The sequence below is a fragment of the Strongylocentrotus purpuratus genome, unplaced genomic scaffold (genome assembly GCF_000002235.5).
Source record: "Strongylocentrotus purpuratus isolate Spur 01 unplaced genomic scaffold, Spur_5.0 spur5_contig_858, whole genome shotgun sequence".
Taxonomy (NCBI): Eukaryota; Metazoa; Echinodermata; class Echinoidea; order Camarodonta; family Strongylocentrotidae; genus Strongylocentrotus; species Strongylocentrotus purpuratus.
In genome coordinates this window covers 450,231-466,403 of record NW_022145566.1, presented here as the reverse complement: position 1 = coordinate 466,403, position 16,173 = coordinate 450,231, and the positions used below count along the sequence as shown (strand labels likewise).

General features: G+C 35.8%; 1 protein-coding gene across 1 annotated transcript; it reads left to right on the top strand.

The window, feature by feature from the left end:
* Nucleotides 1-3,544: 3,544 nt before the first annotated feature.
* Nucleotides 3,545-13,934, top strand: LOC115929043 (kelch-like protein 12). The gene is made up of 11 exons (XM_030997153.1): nucleotides 3,545-3,939; nucleotides 5,203-5,468; nucleotides 6,950-7,103; nucleotides 8,617-8,834; nucleotides 9,217-9,366; nucleotides 10,135-10,249; nucleotides 10,635-10,741; nucleotides 11,068-11,269; nucleotides 11,608-11,865; nucleotides 12,518-12,704; nucleotides 13,265-13,934. The coding sequence occupies exons 2-11, from the start codon at nucleotides 5,286-5,288 to the stop codon at nucleotides 13,392-13,394; spliced, it is 1,704 nt and encodes a 567-aa protein (XP_030853013.1). The 5' UTR covers nucleotides 3,545-3,939; nucleotides 5,203-5,285; the 3' UTR covers nucleotides 13,395-13,934.
* Nucleotides 13,935-16,173: the final 2,239 nt, after the last annotated feature.

Sequence of the window (16,173 nt, the reverse complement as noted above, 5' to 3'; positions counted from 1 at the left end):
GAGTAAAAAAAAAAAAAAATCGGCCTTCAAATAGGATCAGTGTGATGGGCGTAACAGCATAATCTATATTATGTTCCAGCTTCGTGCCTGGATAACTGTTCTGACAACGGCCAATGTGTGGCGCCAGATACATGTGTATGTCGGTATGGATGGACCGGACCAACTTGTGCCATTAGTAAGTACATATAAGAAGAAAAAAAATCAATGTTACTTCAACAAGGAATTGTGTTGTTTTAAAAGCGCCTTAAAGTATCATGTGGCATCATATTTCGTATTATGATAAGCGGCTGGTCTAGGGATGACATAGCCCCACCCCCCTCTACCCGCCTACACCCTCATCCTTGTGGAATTTTGTTATGTTTTATTCTGTTTTTTGCAGATCCTTGAGCCCCCTAAAACAGGCCTGAATCCTCCATTAATCGTCTACATAATTATCCATCCGCTTTTAAAGATGAAGTTGAGTTCTGGTCATGCGATTGCATTGTGAAAGAAACGGTGTGGAACCGACCAGAAAAGGTTGATCATCTAGCATATACGAATTTGTGTGTATTGCAAGGTTCTGGAATCATCAAAATGATAAGAAATTTGGCAAGTCTTGGTAAAGTTACAAACACTTGCACAGAAAGATGTATATGGGACTACACGAACACGTGGCGTAAAAAGCCGGCCCCCGATTTTTACGATATAACATGCATATTTAGAATATGAAGGCATTTGAAGAGCCATGCTTTTCAGGGAACATGTCTTAACTGATGTTCTCCCACACTTGCATAATAAGAATGAGTAATGCTCACAAATTATTTTTCACCTCTTCCCAGAACTCAACCTTCACTTTAACACTCATTTTTCACTGTCTATAATTAAACATCTAAATATATTTTAAGCAGAATCGTCCCAACCTGTTTTATTTAAAGATGTCTTTCCTTTTTTCATCTCTCACTCTCTCTTTCTCTTCAGGGCAGCTCGGAGTTGATGGTATCTAGAAGAATCAAGATTCAAGCGTAAAAGAACAAGCGAGATTTTAACAACATGTACATGTTTCTTAATGTTAACATTAATGTGTATTCATCTTGATTCAAAATCAACAAGACGAAGTCTTCCATTCTTTTAGTTGTAAAACATTTTTTTTCTTTAATTGTCAATTCAGGCTGGCGTATGTGTTTTTATAATTCATTTAGCATGAATGTATTTTATAGCATTGTCTTGATGATCGATAAGTGCACGTTTTTATTTCAAATTCGAATTACCCATGTTTGTTATGACTGCAGTATGAAACTGCTAATGACAATAGAAAGGCGTATATGCCATCTATATAAAGATAGAGCCGTATATAATTATATAGTGTTAAACTTCCAAATGCATTTCATTTTATTCAAATTACTGTATACACGATTATACATGTAGTTTAATAAGAAAAGTGCACGTCAAGATCTTTACATACGGGGTTATGTCCTCAATAATTTTATATATTTTTCAGAGCCTATATCATATCTAACTTTAAAATAAATAATTTTGGGGTTATACTAGTATATATATTCCCTCTTTTACTGAGGCGTCTGGTTTAGTTATAGGATCCTATACTAAACTTTTTACGATTGCTTAATATCATATTAAAGTAAAGATGTCGCATATTTCGACACATCACCATGCACGACATGTGTGAAAACACAATTCTTATTGTTGTTTATGCTAGCAAATTCAGCAAGTTCATTGAAGTGTGTTTATTATATTTATATAAAGCAATGTTGTAAATATTAAGCGCGACATTTTTTTCGACCGCATTTTTGTTTTGACAAAAAAGATACTTGTTGATTAATTAATTATTCAATATTGTCATCTCTTTGCTGTGTTCCTTTTTGGAATATATTCTTTATACTCTAAAAGCATAACTTAGCTGTAATATGTTAAGACTTTGACGGTGGGTTGAATGGTGACCAATTATTTTTTAACTTAGTTTTCGCATAGAGCATTTGATTTTTGCCAAGTTATGGGCTTTCTATAAAAACATTGTAAGTATACTTTAGTTTTGTTTGATTAAAGATGGTTGTGTAGCGTTAGTCGTGTCTTTGGGATGGGGTATGACTATATTGTTGGTGGACTTACTGCGAGAGAGCGAGGCGACCGAGGATGGGAGGGTTCAGGGTATGGAGAATCAATCTTCTTCTCATTGTCATTTTTTAACAAGTTTCATCTATATAGGGATTGACATTCGCATTTGTCTATTCGGTGTAAATAATCAACATGATAATTTTAAATAGTGATCACAATATGCTTTTTTTCTTCTTTCTATTTCACACAGTGTATAGAGAATAGGTGATCCCGCAATGTTAAATCAAGTATTTTGTGTCATAATTTATCTTACAATATTTTACAATGTTTTTGTTTGTAACGTTAATGTGAAATTTACAAATTTACAAATTGCACAAGTTTATGAATAGCTGTATTAAATACAATATGTAATTTTTAACAATCTTGCTTTTTACGTGAAATTTGTAATTGTGACTTGAGGGCCATTCAAGATCATAAGTCTATCTCACTATCAGAAAGTAGCGTGATATAAATAAGGCTATATCGATGGGTAGAGTGTGTCATTCACCTCCTAATCTCCTTATGATAAATCTCATTATCAGACAATGATATTGCTTACAATCGCCTTACCAGTACGTGCTACAATTTGGTTCTGTAGTATAGCGTTTATGTTTCAATGTGAAAACTTCATGTGTTTTGGCAAATTTCTTGGCACTGAGACTTTCTTCTTTTCCCTGTCAAGCTTCATTTACTCCATTTGTCATAATATTTGTTATGCATCATGATTTATGACATTATTTTTTCATGTTGGTACGTGTGGTATGTATTGCGTGAGATAGAGAGAGAAAGAGAGAAAGAAAGTGTGAGAGAGAGAAAGAGAGAGAGAGAGAGAGAGAGGTGGGGAGGGAGAGAGATGGGGAGAGATGGGGAGGGAGAAAGAGAGAGAGAGAGGTGAGAGATGGGGAGGTAATTAAGGGGGAGACAAATATAATAAGGGAGATAGGGGATAGGAGAGAAATGGAAATGGGAATAATGGGAGGGGACATAAGAGAGAGAGAGAGAGAGAGAGAGAGAGAGAGAGAGAGAGAGAGAGAGGGAGAGACAGAGAGAGAGAGAGAGTAAGCGAGAGAGAAGGTGAACTTTTCGTATTTATAATATTTTTTTTAAGATCACTACGGCCTAAACAATTTTAATGCAATGCATGCCCGGAAGCGTCATTTTTTTTTGCGGCACAGATTAGGGCGCTTTTTTAAAAAGAGGTCTTGATTTAACCCTAACCCGAATCCTAACCCTAATCCTAACCCTAAACTTTCCCATAGGCTCAACACGCATTTAACCCCAAGCTGTGCCGCAGAAAAAAATAACGCTGCCCAAAATACCCTAAATCTGATTAAAAACTCAGTGAACAAAACACACATCATTCTATACATCATTCCAATAAACACAAAGCGGGTATAAGCTGAATGGAGAAATGCCACGGAAGAATAGAATCGTGGTATTTTCCTGGCGATGATTCAACCCTTGGTGAATTTGTTCTCTTTCAAAAAGTTTGTTTGCACCGAATTTGTAGAGCTAAAGCGAACCCCAGAACTGTCTATTGTTGGAAATGATTGTGCCATTTTGTGTATTTATTCCAAGGCTTGCTTATAATATGTCCCGACCTCGGATTTACGAATCAAAGCATCATGGTCTGTGCTTTGGCGAGAGGAAATGCTGTCAGTAAATCCGACAAAAAAGTACATGTACTCTGCCAAAAAAGATATTCACTGATGTTCTTTGATTAAAATATTTCCTTGAAGGGATTTGCAGTGATATGATCAGAATTATGGACATGAACGGAATCATATTTTGAGGTGGTCAGAAAGATGCTTGGTCATAGCATGTGCTGGAAGAATCATAGAGAAAAACGTGGTAAGTTGTTATTCAGACATGTCCAAAGTAGATATTAACTCAGATCGTAGAATACGTGGTAGGTAAAAACATGTGTTCATTATCTTATTGCATTCACTGTTCTTTGTAGAGTGCTTCCTTTGGCATTTCAGGTAAGCCTACACACCATGAAGCTACAAAGTTATAATCTACACTCTGTGAATGCTCAACAACATGTTTAAAACCTCAACAGATTTAAAACCGGGTACTTTAATTGTTTCATGTATGATGTAAATGGATTGATCTATGAGCGATATAACCAAATGATATAAACGCTGTTTATACAGTGTATACAATTAGTTATAATTATGATAATATTGGATGACGTTTTTCCAAGACTATATAATAAAATTATGATAATAATGATTTGGGCCGAAAAAGTGTTGATTTGCCATATTTGCCTTTTTATCAATTCACAAACATTATTCTTATCATGATTATCATAGAAAGTAATGGCAATAAAGGGGTGTAGGTTTCAGTTTTGAGAGTTATGGTGGACTTTACTATCGTTCTTTAAGTTGCTTTATCAAACTGTTTGTCATATATCATTAATTGACTACATTATAGTTTATGTTATATACTGTATACTGTATTGACATGCAAATAAAAACATTTTACCGCAGTGCAGTTCCACAGTCATGAACTTTTCTCATGCAATATTTATAACAAAACATTTGTCGGTCGTTAATTATATGATTATATTAATTTGTTCATTTTATGCTTTTCTTCATCGTTATTGAATATATATCCACATGTAATTTGGATGATGAAGTGAAAAGAGTCAGCGGTTTATTTAACATCGTTTGAATGAAAAGGATTTCAACAGATTAAATCGGACAGAAAAATATCAAAGAGGCCGTGGCTGAAATACGATTTGCCATAGTATCGTTAAGATGCTTAACACTATTTCGAAAGCCATACTTACGTGACTAAAAGATCAAAATAATGATGAAGAAGAAGAAGAAGAAGGGGGAAAAGAGTTGGGTCATTTACGCCAGGTCTTTCGACTTTCGAGATTGATGATTAAAAGCCATTGACTACTTGACAATCACTAGTCAGAATTCGTTAGAATTTCAAACTCAAATAATTGCACAAAGCTAATCAATAGAATGTTTTTATCTTTTGTTAGTTTATATTCTATTTTAGAAGGGAAACACTTAAGTAATGAGCGACAAGTTTGATTAGGAGAAACCTGTATTATTATCTCAGCCTTAACATATGTTATTTTGCTCTCTTACAAACTAGTTCATGAAGGATTTGTACCTAGCATAGCTAAGATGTCAACTGTGAGAGAGATTCCGGCAGAGTAAAGGGGGCTTGCTGATAAAATGGAGAGTCGAAAGCCTTTCGTAGGGTCACATGCCAAATCGGTGCTTCTATCCCTCAATGAACTTAGGATTAAGGGGCAACTTTGTGACGTCACTTTGACCGTAGATGGAAGTTTGTTCGTCGCCCATCGCGCTATTTTGGCGGCCTGTAGTGACTACTTCTGTGCAATGTTCACCAATCAGGTAAAAGTTAATGCATTCTATTATCCTTCATGTTCCATCGTTCTCATCATCATCATCATAATCATCATCCGCTTTCATCAGCATCATCATCATCATCATCATCATCATCATCATCTGATTCATCATCATCATCATCACCATAATTACAATCATCACCATCATCATCTTCATCATCATCATCATCATCACCTCCATCACCTCCATCATCATCATCATCATCATCATCATCACCATCATCACCATCATCATCATCATCATCATCTGATTCATCATCATCATCATCATCATCACCATAATTACAATCATCATTATCACCACCATCATCATTATCACCATCATCATCATCATCATAATCATCATCCTTTTCATCATCATCATCATCATCATCACCATCTAATTCATCATCACCATAATTACAATCATCAGTATCATCATCATCATCATCATCATTATCATCATCTTTATCATCATCATCATCATCACCATCATCATTATGAATTCTTGAAGCTTTAAAGATCATTACACTAATTGGCAGTTCGATGATTTCGTCTTCTTAGCTATATTTTCTGATCATTGAATTTTGAACTACATTTTTCGTTTAATTTGTAATAATATTTCATGGAATGCAAGCTCCTATAGTACGTGTATTGACTTAAAATGACAGTACAAAGTATAATAGAATTTCATAAGATCAATGGTAGGTCTCTATATGGTTTTTATTTGTACAAATTTTCTTTTTATTTCGTCACAACAAATGTGCTCGGATGCGTGGGAAAATCTGGCTAAACTTTTGTGATTGATGAGTTCGTGAACAATAATTCACAACTCACTACTATAAGGACAACAATCCATTGGGATATTTTGCACGGTCTATTAACCCAAGGACACTGTTGTGCAAAATTGAACTGTTTAGTTCTCTAGGATATTTTGGTTCTTTAGGATTTTTGGTACTACATGTAGATACAAAATACACAGATAGTGAATTTTATACCATTTATACGTATTATGAAGTCGTTCATTAATGAATTTCTTCTCTCTGCTGTTTCTTTTTCTGTATACACTACTGTAAAATGCATTCAGCATTTGGCATTCAGCATTGCAAATTCGAAAGTATTTTCTCCCAATGTAGTATACCAGAACAAAAAGTGTATACAATTTTCATTCATGCGTATATTGTTTGAATAAATGATATTATATGTAAACCAATAAATTCGAATTCAAAGCAAAAATAATCTTCGTTCATTGTAAATCATGGCACATCTTTAAGTTGAATTTACAAAATGTCAAATCGGCAAATGTAGTTTATACACCGCGAGATTACCATAAACACCATGTAAACCCTTATATACGATGAAATTAATTTCATAAAACGTCGAGAAGCCCATTAACAAAAATGGATTAAGACTTTTATTTGAAGAAGAAGAAGAAGAAGAAGAAGAAGAAAAAACCCATAATCTGTTTCCCTTCTGTATTCCTTGAAGATGAGCGAAAGCATTCAATCGGTTGTGGAGCTCCGTGGTCTGAAGGCGGCGACCATGGAGGTCTTACTCGAGTTCATATACACCGAGCAGGTCGAAGTCACCGTCGAGAACGTGCAGGAGCTTCTCCCTGCTGCTTGCCTACTCCAATTGAAAGGTCATATAATGAAATCTTTTTTATGTGACGTAACACATATACGTTACCACGTATTATTATATTGCACTCTGGAATTATGAACACAATATGACATAAAATATCATTTTAACCGATGTCTTGCCTGGTTCAAGTTGTAGTAGGGCTATTAGTGATCATATTATATCCCGGCGTCTTAGATTTGGTCGGTAACCATGGTAATGTATAGGACAGAATAACTTTGACTTGCACTTGTTGAAATATACATAATACAATGCTAATTATCCATGACCGGGGTTATATCTGTAAAGCGCTTAGAGACATTGTATTAAGCGCTATACTGTATGAAAGCTGAATATTATTTGTATTATTATTATTACGCAATCTAGTGTTCATAGTTTTTTAAATATTACCCCGGGTTTATCGGCTCCAATAGGTGCTCATAGCATGAAGGAATACTCATTTACCGATTCACTACATCTGAGTCGAGAGTGACAAATGTAAATTGGTGTGTTGTTGCCAAGGAACTTGAGTGCCGGGTAGGGATTCGAACCCCGAATCTCTGGATAGAATGAAAGTCAAAGGAATGAACCACTATATTACGAGACTCTTCTACTCCTGTATATAGGACTCCTCTGCATCTTCTCAAATGATTGATGGGTATCATTGATATTATGAGAATCGTTAAACCAATGTGTTAAGACATTGAAAGATAAAAAAAATAGTTGTGTTAAGTTATTTTTTCAAACTGAATAACAAATATTTTTCCCAGGACTAACTCATAGCTTACAAAAGGAAAGAATCTGCCATGATTGTTACAAACAACGCTGTCAAAAGCCATCAAATTCATGAAAAATGAACATAGGTTATGGTTGAACAGGCATGTCCCACAAACATGGGCGATTTGGAGTAAATATGTTTACCAAGCGAAAATTCACTGCTAGACATTTCTCGTGATCCAACTTTGGTTACGGTCTAAAGATTTGATTGATTGGGTATTTGTAATACCAGTTGTAAACAACTTTTTGTTTCAGAATGAACATTTCAATATTGACACTTTTGCAACTGGCTTAGATGCAGTCAATTTAAGTTCATCTGTAATATTATTGAAGAGGTTTCGTTTTTGGAGCTAGAACATTACCCTATCCCATCTTGCCGCGACTTTCCGTGATATATTACAATAATACATGATTTCACAAATCAATAATTACTTACATCGATTAAGGTAATACTAAAAAATACAAATATTTTTGTTATTCATAACGAGTCGTTTTATTTAGTTCAGAATAAATCATACAAATCATACGATTTTAAATATTTTAATGATACTGACCTTCACATCATAAATGAAATTCTTTAATGGAGTCATGTGAAATAATTGGAAATAGCCTTGTGCGTCACGTATTGAAAAGTACAACAAAATGGAAATGATACGTGTTCCGAACCTGAGTTCCATAATCAATACAATAAAGTATTTTTACTGCTCTTACGATGAATTTTTGAAAGTTACGATCGCAAATCGTTTTGCAATATGTAGGTGTGGAGATGAGATGCAGTGAGTTCCTGAAAGAGCAGCTCGATTCCTCAAACTGCCTTGGAATAAAACGATTTGCTGAGACTCACTCTTCGGCAGGACTACTTGCAGCAGCGGAGTCCTACTGCCTCACACATTTCTCTGAGATTACAAAGGAAGACGAGTTTCTAGACTTGACGCCAGACGAGTTTAGTCAGCTTATATGCAGGGACAATTTAGAGGTTAGTTTGGTAATTGACACTTTTTGGAAGTCTTAATTATTTAGTTTGAAATATCTTCTACGCGTCCATCTCGGAAAATTATCACTGTGCAAAAGTTGGTAGCCATTTGATAGCCACTCGATAAATATAAATATTGTACGAGGCTGGTATTTACAAGGTAAGTTAACTTTCAGAACAATCAATGATTACTGTTTTGAGTTAATTAAACCTTTGCATTTCCTTGTTGCTGTCTTTGCATCTTCTATTCTTCTGAAGAATCGGACTTGAAGAACTTAAAAACTGTTACGTGTAGTTTGCGTCAATAACGAAGTAGAATCAATTGAATCTATGGAAGTTTTTCTCACACGTTTCAACAATAAAATATTTATGTATATCTCCCTAGATGAGCGATGAGAGTGAAGTATACGAGGCTGTAATCCGTTGGGTAAAACACAATAAAGATGAGAGAAATGACCAACTATTTTCTGTCCTTGAACATGTTCGTCTTCCATTGCTTAGTCCTGTCTTCATCACCGATGTCGTCGATACACAGGTGAGGTCATAGACCACGATATGCGATGTAGAAAGCAATCTCACTCAAATAGTCTCATTTCTGATTGCTATCTCCAAAAGTCATCTGTGGTATGTAACAATATAAGAACCACTGATACCTTTTGCAAGTTGAGTGAAATGATCAAAGTCTGATGATCTTGACACAATAATAATAGAATCAGAAAAGTCATGGGATAACTACTCTCTTGACGTTAAATGAAAATGAATTGATTCACTTAAAATTTCATCTCATTCTAGATCAACTTAAGTTGGCCTGACAAATACAAGGGAGTTTACAGATAGCACATGGTACAAATGACCCCAAATATCCACAGATCTTTTACACATGGAGAAGTTCCACTTTGAGCATCTTGGAATAATAACTGCCAAAGTCCTAGATGTGCTTCATGAATACTTTTTGTTTGCCCTCTTGAAAAGAATACTTTCACCTGCGTATCTTAGAATGTACCGTTGGTGCATAAATGAATAATGTTACATAACTTTCATGAGCGTATATCCAGTATTCATCTCTGTGGGTTTAACCTTTTGGGTACAAATGACCTTTATCTGCTCATGCTCAGACTGCAACCGTAAACTGGCTTATTGCATTGGAAAAGCAATTAAACAATTGAATCATATCAAGGTATATTACTTATCTGTCACCTTCACGCCATAGTTATAACGAAGCAAAATTAATATCCTCCATGCCTTTCTTTGTTAATGTCGATTAACGGTTATAAAGTCAGTTTTTATTTGCTCTTCCCTCCAGCCTCTAGTTAAAACTAGTCATGATTGTCGAGATTTAGTGGACGAGGCGAAAATGTTCCACTTGAGACCTGACAGGAGAGCTGAAATGCATGGACCCAGGTTTCAACCGAGGACAGGTGGGGTCATATACCAATCCTTTCCAAAGTATGCATCAAATCAAGTCGAAATTGATATCATATTCGGTGATAGAATGATGTCAAGTTGTCAGAAAATACATGTTTGTATAACATATTTGTGATTTAGAAAGAACTGCTTTTGATATCACTGTCACCCCAAAACGCAAAATAAAATGGCACATATTCAAACAAAAAAATTGTTAGGCACCGTGAAGAGGAACACAGGAATAGATGACAGGACAAAGAACAAGATGCAAATAATATCAAAACCAAACAAATTATATGTTCTCTTATTTATTTCATACGTAAATTATTTTCTTTCTTAATCCAACCACATGAAAAAGTTTAGGTTTAGTAAGCTATCATTTTTTTCTGATTTGTTCAGGCGGAGATGTACGGCTCATTGTAATAGGGGGATTTGGTGTTGATCGTCAGCCGTTGTCATTGGTCGAGGAATTTAATCCTAAAACATCAGATTGGCGATCTCTTCCTGTAAGTATATTTAATACTCATGCTGTAACTATAATATCATCATATTTCTTCTTCTTCTTCTTCTTCTTCTTCTTCTTCTTCTTCTTCTTCTTCTTCTTCCTCAATCCATGCACCAATTCTCAGACTGCTACGCACTTTTCTGATGCGGTATGATTTTTTTTTTTTTTTTTATATATCACCGCTCTTTAAGTAACAACACTAATTAATTTGCAACAACAACGACAAAGGAATAGCACTGAATGACAAATCCATAAATACTTCGAACTTTGGAGTTCGCCTCATTTCATGCTCAATTATGAATTATGATAAACGTAACTTTGCTGCAGGAACTCGAGCACGGCAGGAGGTATCTCGCTACCGTTGCACATCATCAACGCTTGTATGTGATTGGAGGATACAATGGTACGTCACGATTAAGTTCTGTCACGTGCTTAGACTTCGCCAATCAGGACTCATCTGACTTCAGTTGGACTCAATGCGCTCCAATGAGCGATATCAGAGGACTACCTGGTTCCACTGTGTACAATGGTAATAAATATGATATATATACTAATAACTTTATATTGAAAATAATGATGCAAATAAATGCATAGAAAGTTCAGTAAACTCTAATCCTTCTCGGGTATGTGCCCCCATCACATTCTTAAAAAAGAGCACAACCTATATCCACATCGGTTTCTTTCTAATTATATGCTAACTGTCATAATGCAACAACTGTATTATATTACAAATTATTATCATCCCTGTTTCTGGTGAATGATTTGTCTTGATTTTACAATTCTGTTTGACGATTCTCAATAAACGAAGGTATACTTTTAATCATTTGACCGCCTTAATTTTCTGTCAAATTCCAACCATGCATCTAGAGCTAATCTATGTAGCTGGTGGATTCGACGGCGATTCTCGGCACAACTCCGTAGAGGCCTACGACCCTAAAATCGACAGGTGGTCCCCAGTCACCCCAATGAATGTATGTCGAGAAGGGGCGGGGCTGGTTGCTACCAATGACGTCATCTACAGCATCGGGGGATACGATGGCGTCTCCATTCAGAGTTCGGTGGAGGTGTATGATCCGAACAGTGGGCAATGGATGCCAGCCCCGCCTATGAATATCAAACGATCAGGTTAGGCACCGTTCGTTTTATCTCAGGAAGATATATTTTGATTCACAGGGTTTTATAGTTGGGTCCAGCATGGCAGGGGGAGTGGGGGGGGGGGGGGAGCTCCGAACTTACTATGTAGATAAAGTATGAGATGTGAGATTTAAAAAAAGGCCACAGAATAAGGGAAGAGTGATGAGTGATATTCGTGTAATTTTTAACGTTGCCTCAACTCTCCCTTCTTTCTCTCTTTTTCTTTTTCGCTATAAGAGGAATAGGAGGATGGAGGCATGTGTCCCATGCAGGGGCGGATCCAGGGGGCCCGGGGGTCCAGGCCCCCTCCCTGGCCAAAAAATAGTTTTTAAAATTCGGCTAGCCGGCTGAGTCGCCGCTAAATATTTCCTCACGAATTGGGCCCTATCCCTGCCCCTGGTCCCATATACCTATACGCCAATGGTTTTTAGTATATACAAAATAGAATTCTCATGTATGTAGAATAACATAATTGACAATCTTCTAGTCCTCTCAAAAATCGATTGATCTATGTTTTATCATATAACATCAGTTATGTCAGTATTATTTTTCTTGCAATATTTCTAATTGTCATTTCAACAACTTGTCACTGATTTTGATATCTTTTGACTTAATCTTTTTAATTTTCATGACTGTATTCAAGGAGCTGGTGTTACTGTTGCAAATGAGATGATCTATGTCTTCGGTGGTTTTGATGGAACCCAGCACATCGCATCAGTCGAATGCTTTAATCCTCGTGCCAATAAATGGACAGTACTCTCCGATATGAACTCACCTAGATGCTATGCAGGGGGAGCTACTATCCATGGGAGAATATATGCGGTGTCGGGGTAAGGACAAATCTGTTGATCGTTGATGAATGTATAAATGGGAAATTAAAGTTGATTTTTTTATATTTTATATACAGGGGCGGATCAAGGATATTTTAATAGGAGAGGGTGCACATCCCCCCCCCAAAAAAAAAAATATGACACGCCCCACTCCAAAAAAGTTTTCCACATTTTTCCAGTGCCTTTTGGGGTCTAAATTTAAAGGAGCATGAAATATGCACTTAGTTTATGCGAGTTTAGAATTGAACGAAGAGGGCTGGGTATGGGCCGGTTGTATCCCCTTTAAATCCGCCTTGAATATTTGGATCTTCATGTATTTTGAGAAGATAGATCTATCTGTTGATATAGATAACATGTGAGAAATAACAGTTTTAGTTCAATCACAAGAAAAAAGGAATGAAGAGACAAACTTCACATTTATCGACCAAAAGAGAATAATCATTTAAAAATCAAAGGGTTCCCTTATGGTAAGAGTAGACCCAAAGACCTCCCGTTGATATCCATCATGTTCAGTCATAAACAAACTTTTAATATTTTCCCTCTATTTAATTTTTTTGCAGCTATGATGGACAATCGCTCATTGATACAGTGGAAGTGTACGATCCTTGGAGAGATAAATGGAAGATACAAGCAACAAAAATGAACGAAAGAAGATGTGATGCAGGAGTGACTTCTCTACTTATCCCCTGATCATAAACGATCAAGACACCGTGTCCATATACCGAAGTCCGACACGATGATCATTACGGTTTCGTCACGATGTCGTCACGATGTTCGAATTCTAGTGACATGTTGATACCTGGAAACGAGTATACCACCGATACATTGAGGACTACCTACCAGGCTTGAAAAGTTGAAAGTTAATGCAACTTGAATTGATTGTTGTCATAGCGGACGTTTTGAAGTCTTATCATAGTGTCATATCGGACTTTTTGAAGTCCTACTATTTGCAATATTGATGTCCGCGGCCATGTTTCAGAAAGTTGAATTGTTTAGGACGTAAGGTCACCTATTTGTGTGATTGTCTTCATCTGATTTTCAGCTGATTTTTAAACTGAGTTTTATATGCGGAAGGATACTAAAACCTACCTTCGGAACTACTGGAATATTTCATATATCATGAGATATGATACAGAAAGGTGGAGAAGGTCAATGCTGCTAACCTGGTATATGGTTATAGATTCCAAAGGAACGGAAACTTAGAAGATAAAAATTGTTAACAAAAATGAATATATTATTGTAGCAATCATATAATGTATAAGTAATGACAAACATTGGTTAAAAGAAAATGATCACAGGTGAATTTTGTTTCAAATGCAAAAACAATTCCACGATAACCGTAATAGAAATATGAGCAAGTATATATATATATATATATCCATCTCCTGCCACTAAGTTATTTTGTAATTTCAAAGTAACGAATCGTCCAATGTCATTCCCTCTCCTTTTATTTCTATGTCCCCTACTTCTTGCCCCCTTGCTCTTGTCTCTTATTCTCCTACCCCTGCGTGCTGCATCTCGGCGATTTTCTACCTATCCCATTGTCCCTAATATCCCTCCTCTTTCTCTTTCTCTCTACCTCCCTCCACCCTCTCTTCACCTGTCGCTCTCTCTCTTTCTCTCTCTCTCTCTCTCTCTCTCTCTCTCTCTCTTCCCCCAATGCCCCGTGAATAGGAGGAAGATTATCAGAATGAGACCCGAGATCAAATTAAATATGAACATGAATTGTGGCATAAAACACATAGAGATTTTTAGTGTACATGGTATATTAACAAACACAATTTTAAATTTGTGCTCAAATGCTGTATCAAACATCTTCTGGTTTGACCTTGCATACTATATCAGAACGATATATCTATAGAATACCTCATCGTTTGCTCTGTTGTTATTACCATGGTCCACCCTTGGAAATAAAATCAAATATATATTGAAAAGTGATGTTAATTGAACATCTAAATGTAAATATAAAAATGTCACCATTTTTAAACGAATGCATCCAATCTGTCACAATAAAGTATGTCTTGGACTGTAAAATATATACAAAGAGGGAAGGGGTAGCTGAAAAGGGGTAGTAAATGAAAACTTAGGGCTGATGGGGAATTGTACGATTGACATTTATATATCAATAGGAAAGGAAATCTACAGAAAGAGAGAGAGAGAGAGAGAGAGAGAGAGGGAGAGGGGAGAGAGATGGAGAGGGAGAGGGAGAGAGAGAGGGGGAGAGGGGAAAAGGGAGAAAGAGGGAGAGTGGGTGGGGAGAGGGGAGAGGGAGAGGGAGAGGTGAGAGGGGGAGAGAGAGAGAGAGAGATGGGGTGTGGTCAGTCACTTTTGTAAATGTACACCATCAAATTAACCCAATCTTATACTTAGCTGTATATTTGATGAAATATTGCCATGAGCAAATGTCATATCATCCAAACAACACAAAGACAGCCGAACAATTTGCATTACAACATGCACATTATTGTATTTTATTTAAAAAATTACATATCACATGTTATGGGAAAGACATTTACCATGTAGTTCTTCTTCATGATCATTGACGGGGAGTTTATAGACTTACTGTAAAGTCTTTGAATAAAGGTATAACCTCTTTTTTTAATGATCTAAAATACATTTGTACATTTTTTTTGCATGCACATTCTGTTTAAATAATTTCTTTTTTTCAACCCAGACAAATGAAACTTATGACAGATATGCTCTACGAAACAAATTCATTTACAACAAAACATTTCGGTGAATGCACTAAATTAAAATCAAATGGTTACTGAAAATTGCACAAATTTTTTATGGATTTCACAACATACTTTCATACAGACATTCTATAATCTAAAAACATACATCATCAATATATCCATGTTCCATCGCAATCAAAATAGTAGTTTAAAAGTTGCCATATTGATATTTATAAGGCGACAAGGAACGAAACAATCAATAGGTCACCAAGCAAACAAAACAAAAACAGATTGAAACACTTTTCTGAAAAAAAATATTTGCAGATAATATTGGCATTTTCAGAGCAGGTTAGCAAATGTTTGACAAAAAAAATTACATACACAAAAAATAAAATACTCTTTAATCACATGTCCCCCCCCAAAAAAAATTGTTTGCATGATAATTGCACCATTTTTCCTCATAATTTCAATACAGTTGTATGCAAAAGTAAGGAAGAAAGGCAAGAAATTTCTCAGTAGTTTCTTCTTCCTTGCTAACATACTTATACCAAAAATATTTTCAACATTTCTAAACTTTTCTTGATAACATCTGTTTCAAAATATACTTACTTACAAATGAACAATAACTTTTGAGCTTGTTGTCATAAACTACTAAATAGAAGCAGTTAAAAAAATGTCAACATGAAACTGTACATGAAGCAAAACACTTCGGGCCTCGAAGATTGGCATCTATGAAACAGGCAATTTACATTCATGGCAATTTATTTATACATTGCTCTCATATATATATAGAT

Bases quoted from the DNA above. Each gene is read 5' to 3' on its own strand.
- LOC115929043 (XM_030997153.1), top strand. From the start codon at position 5,286: ATGGAGAGTCGAAAGCCTTTCGTAGGGTCACATGCCAAATCGGTGCTT. The intron at 10,250-10,634 runs GTGGGGTCATAT...TGATTTGTTCAG, and splicing joins CAGGTTTCAACCGAGGACAG to GCGGAGATGTACGGCTCATT. The intron at 11,270-11,607 runs GTAATAAATATG...CCATGCATCTAG, and splicing joins TGGTTCCACTGTGTACAATG to AGCTAATCTATGTAGCTGGT.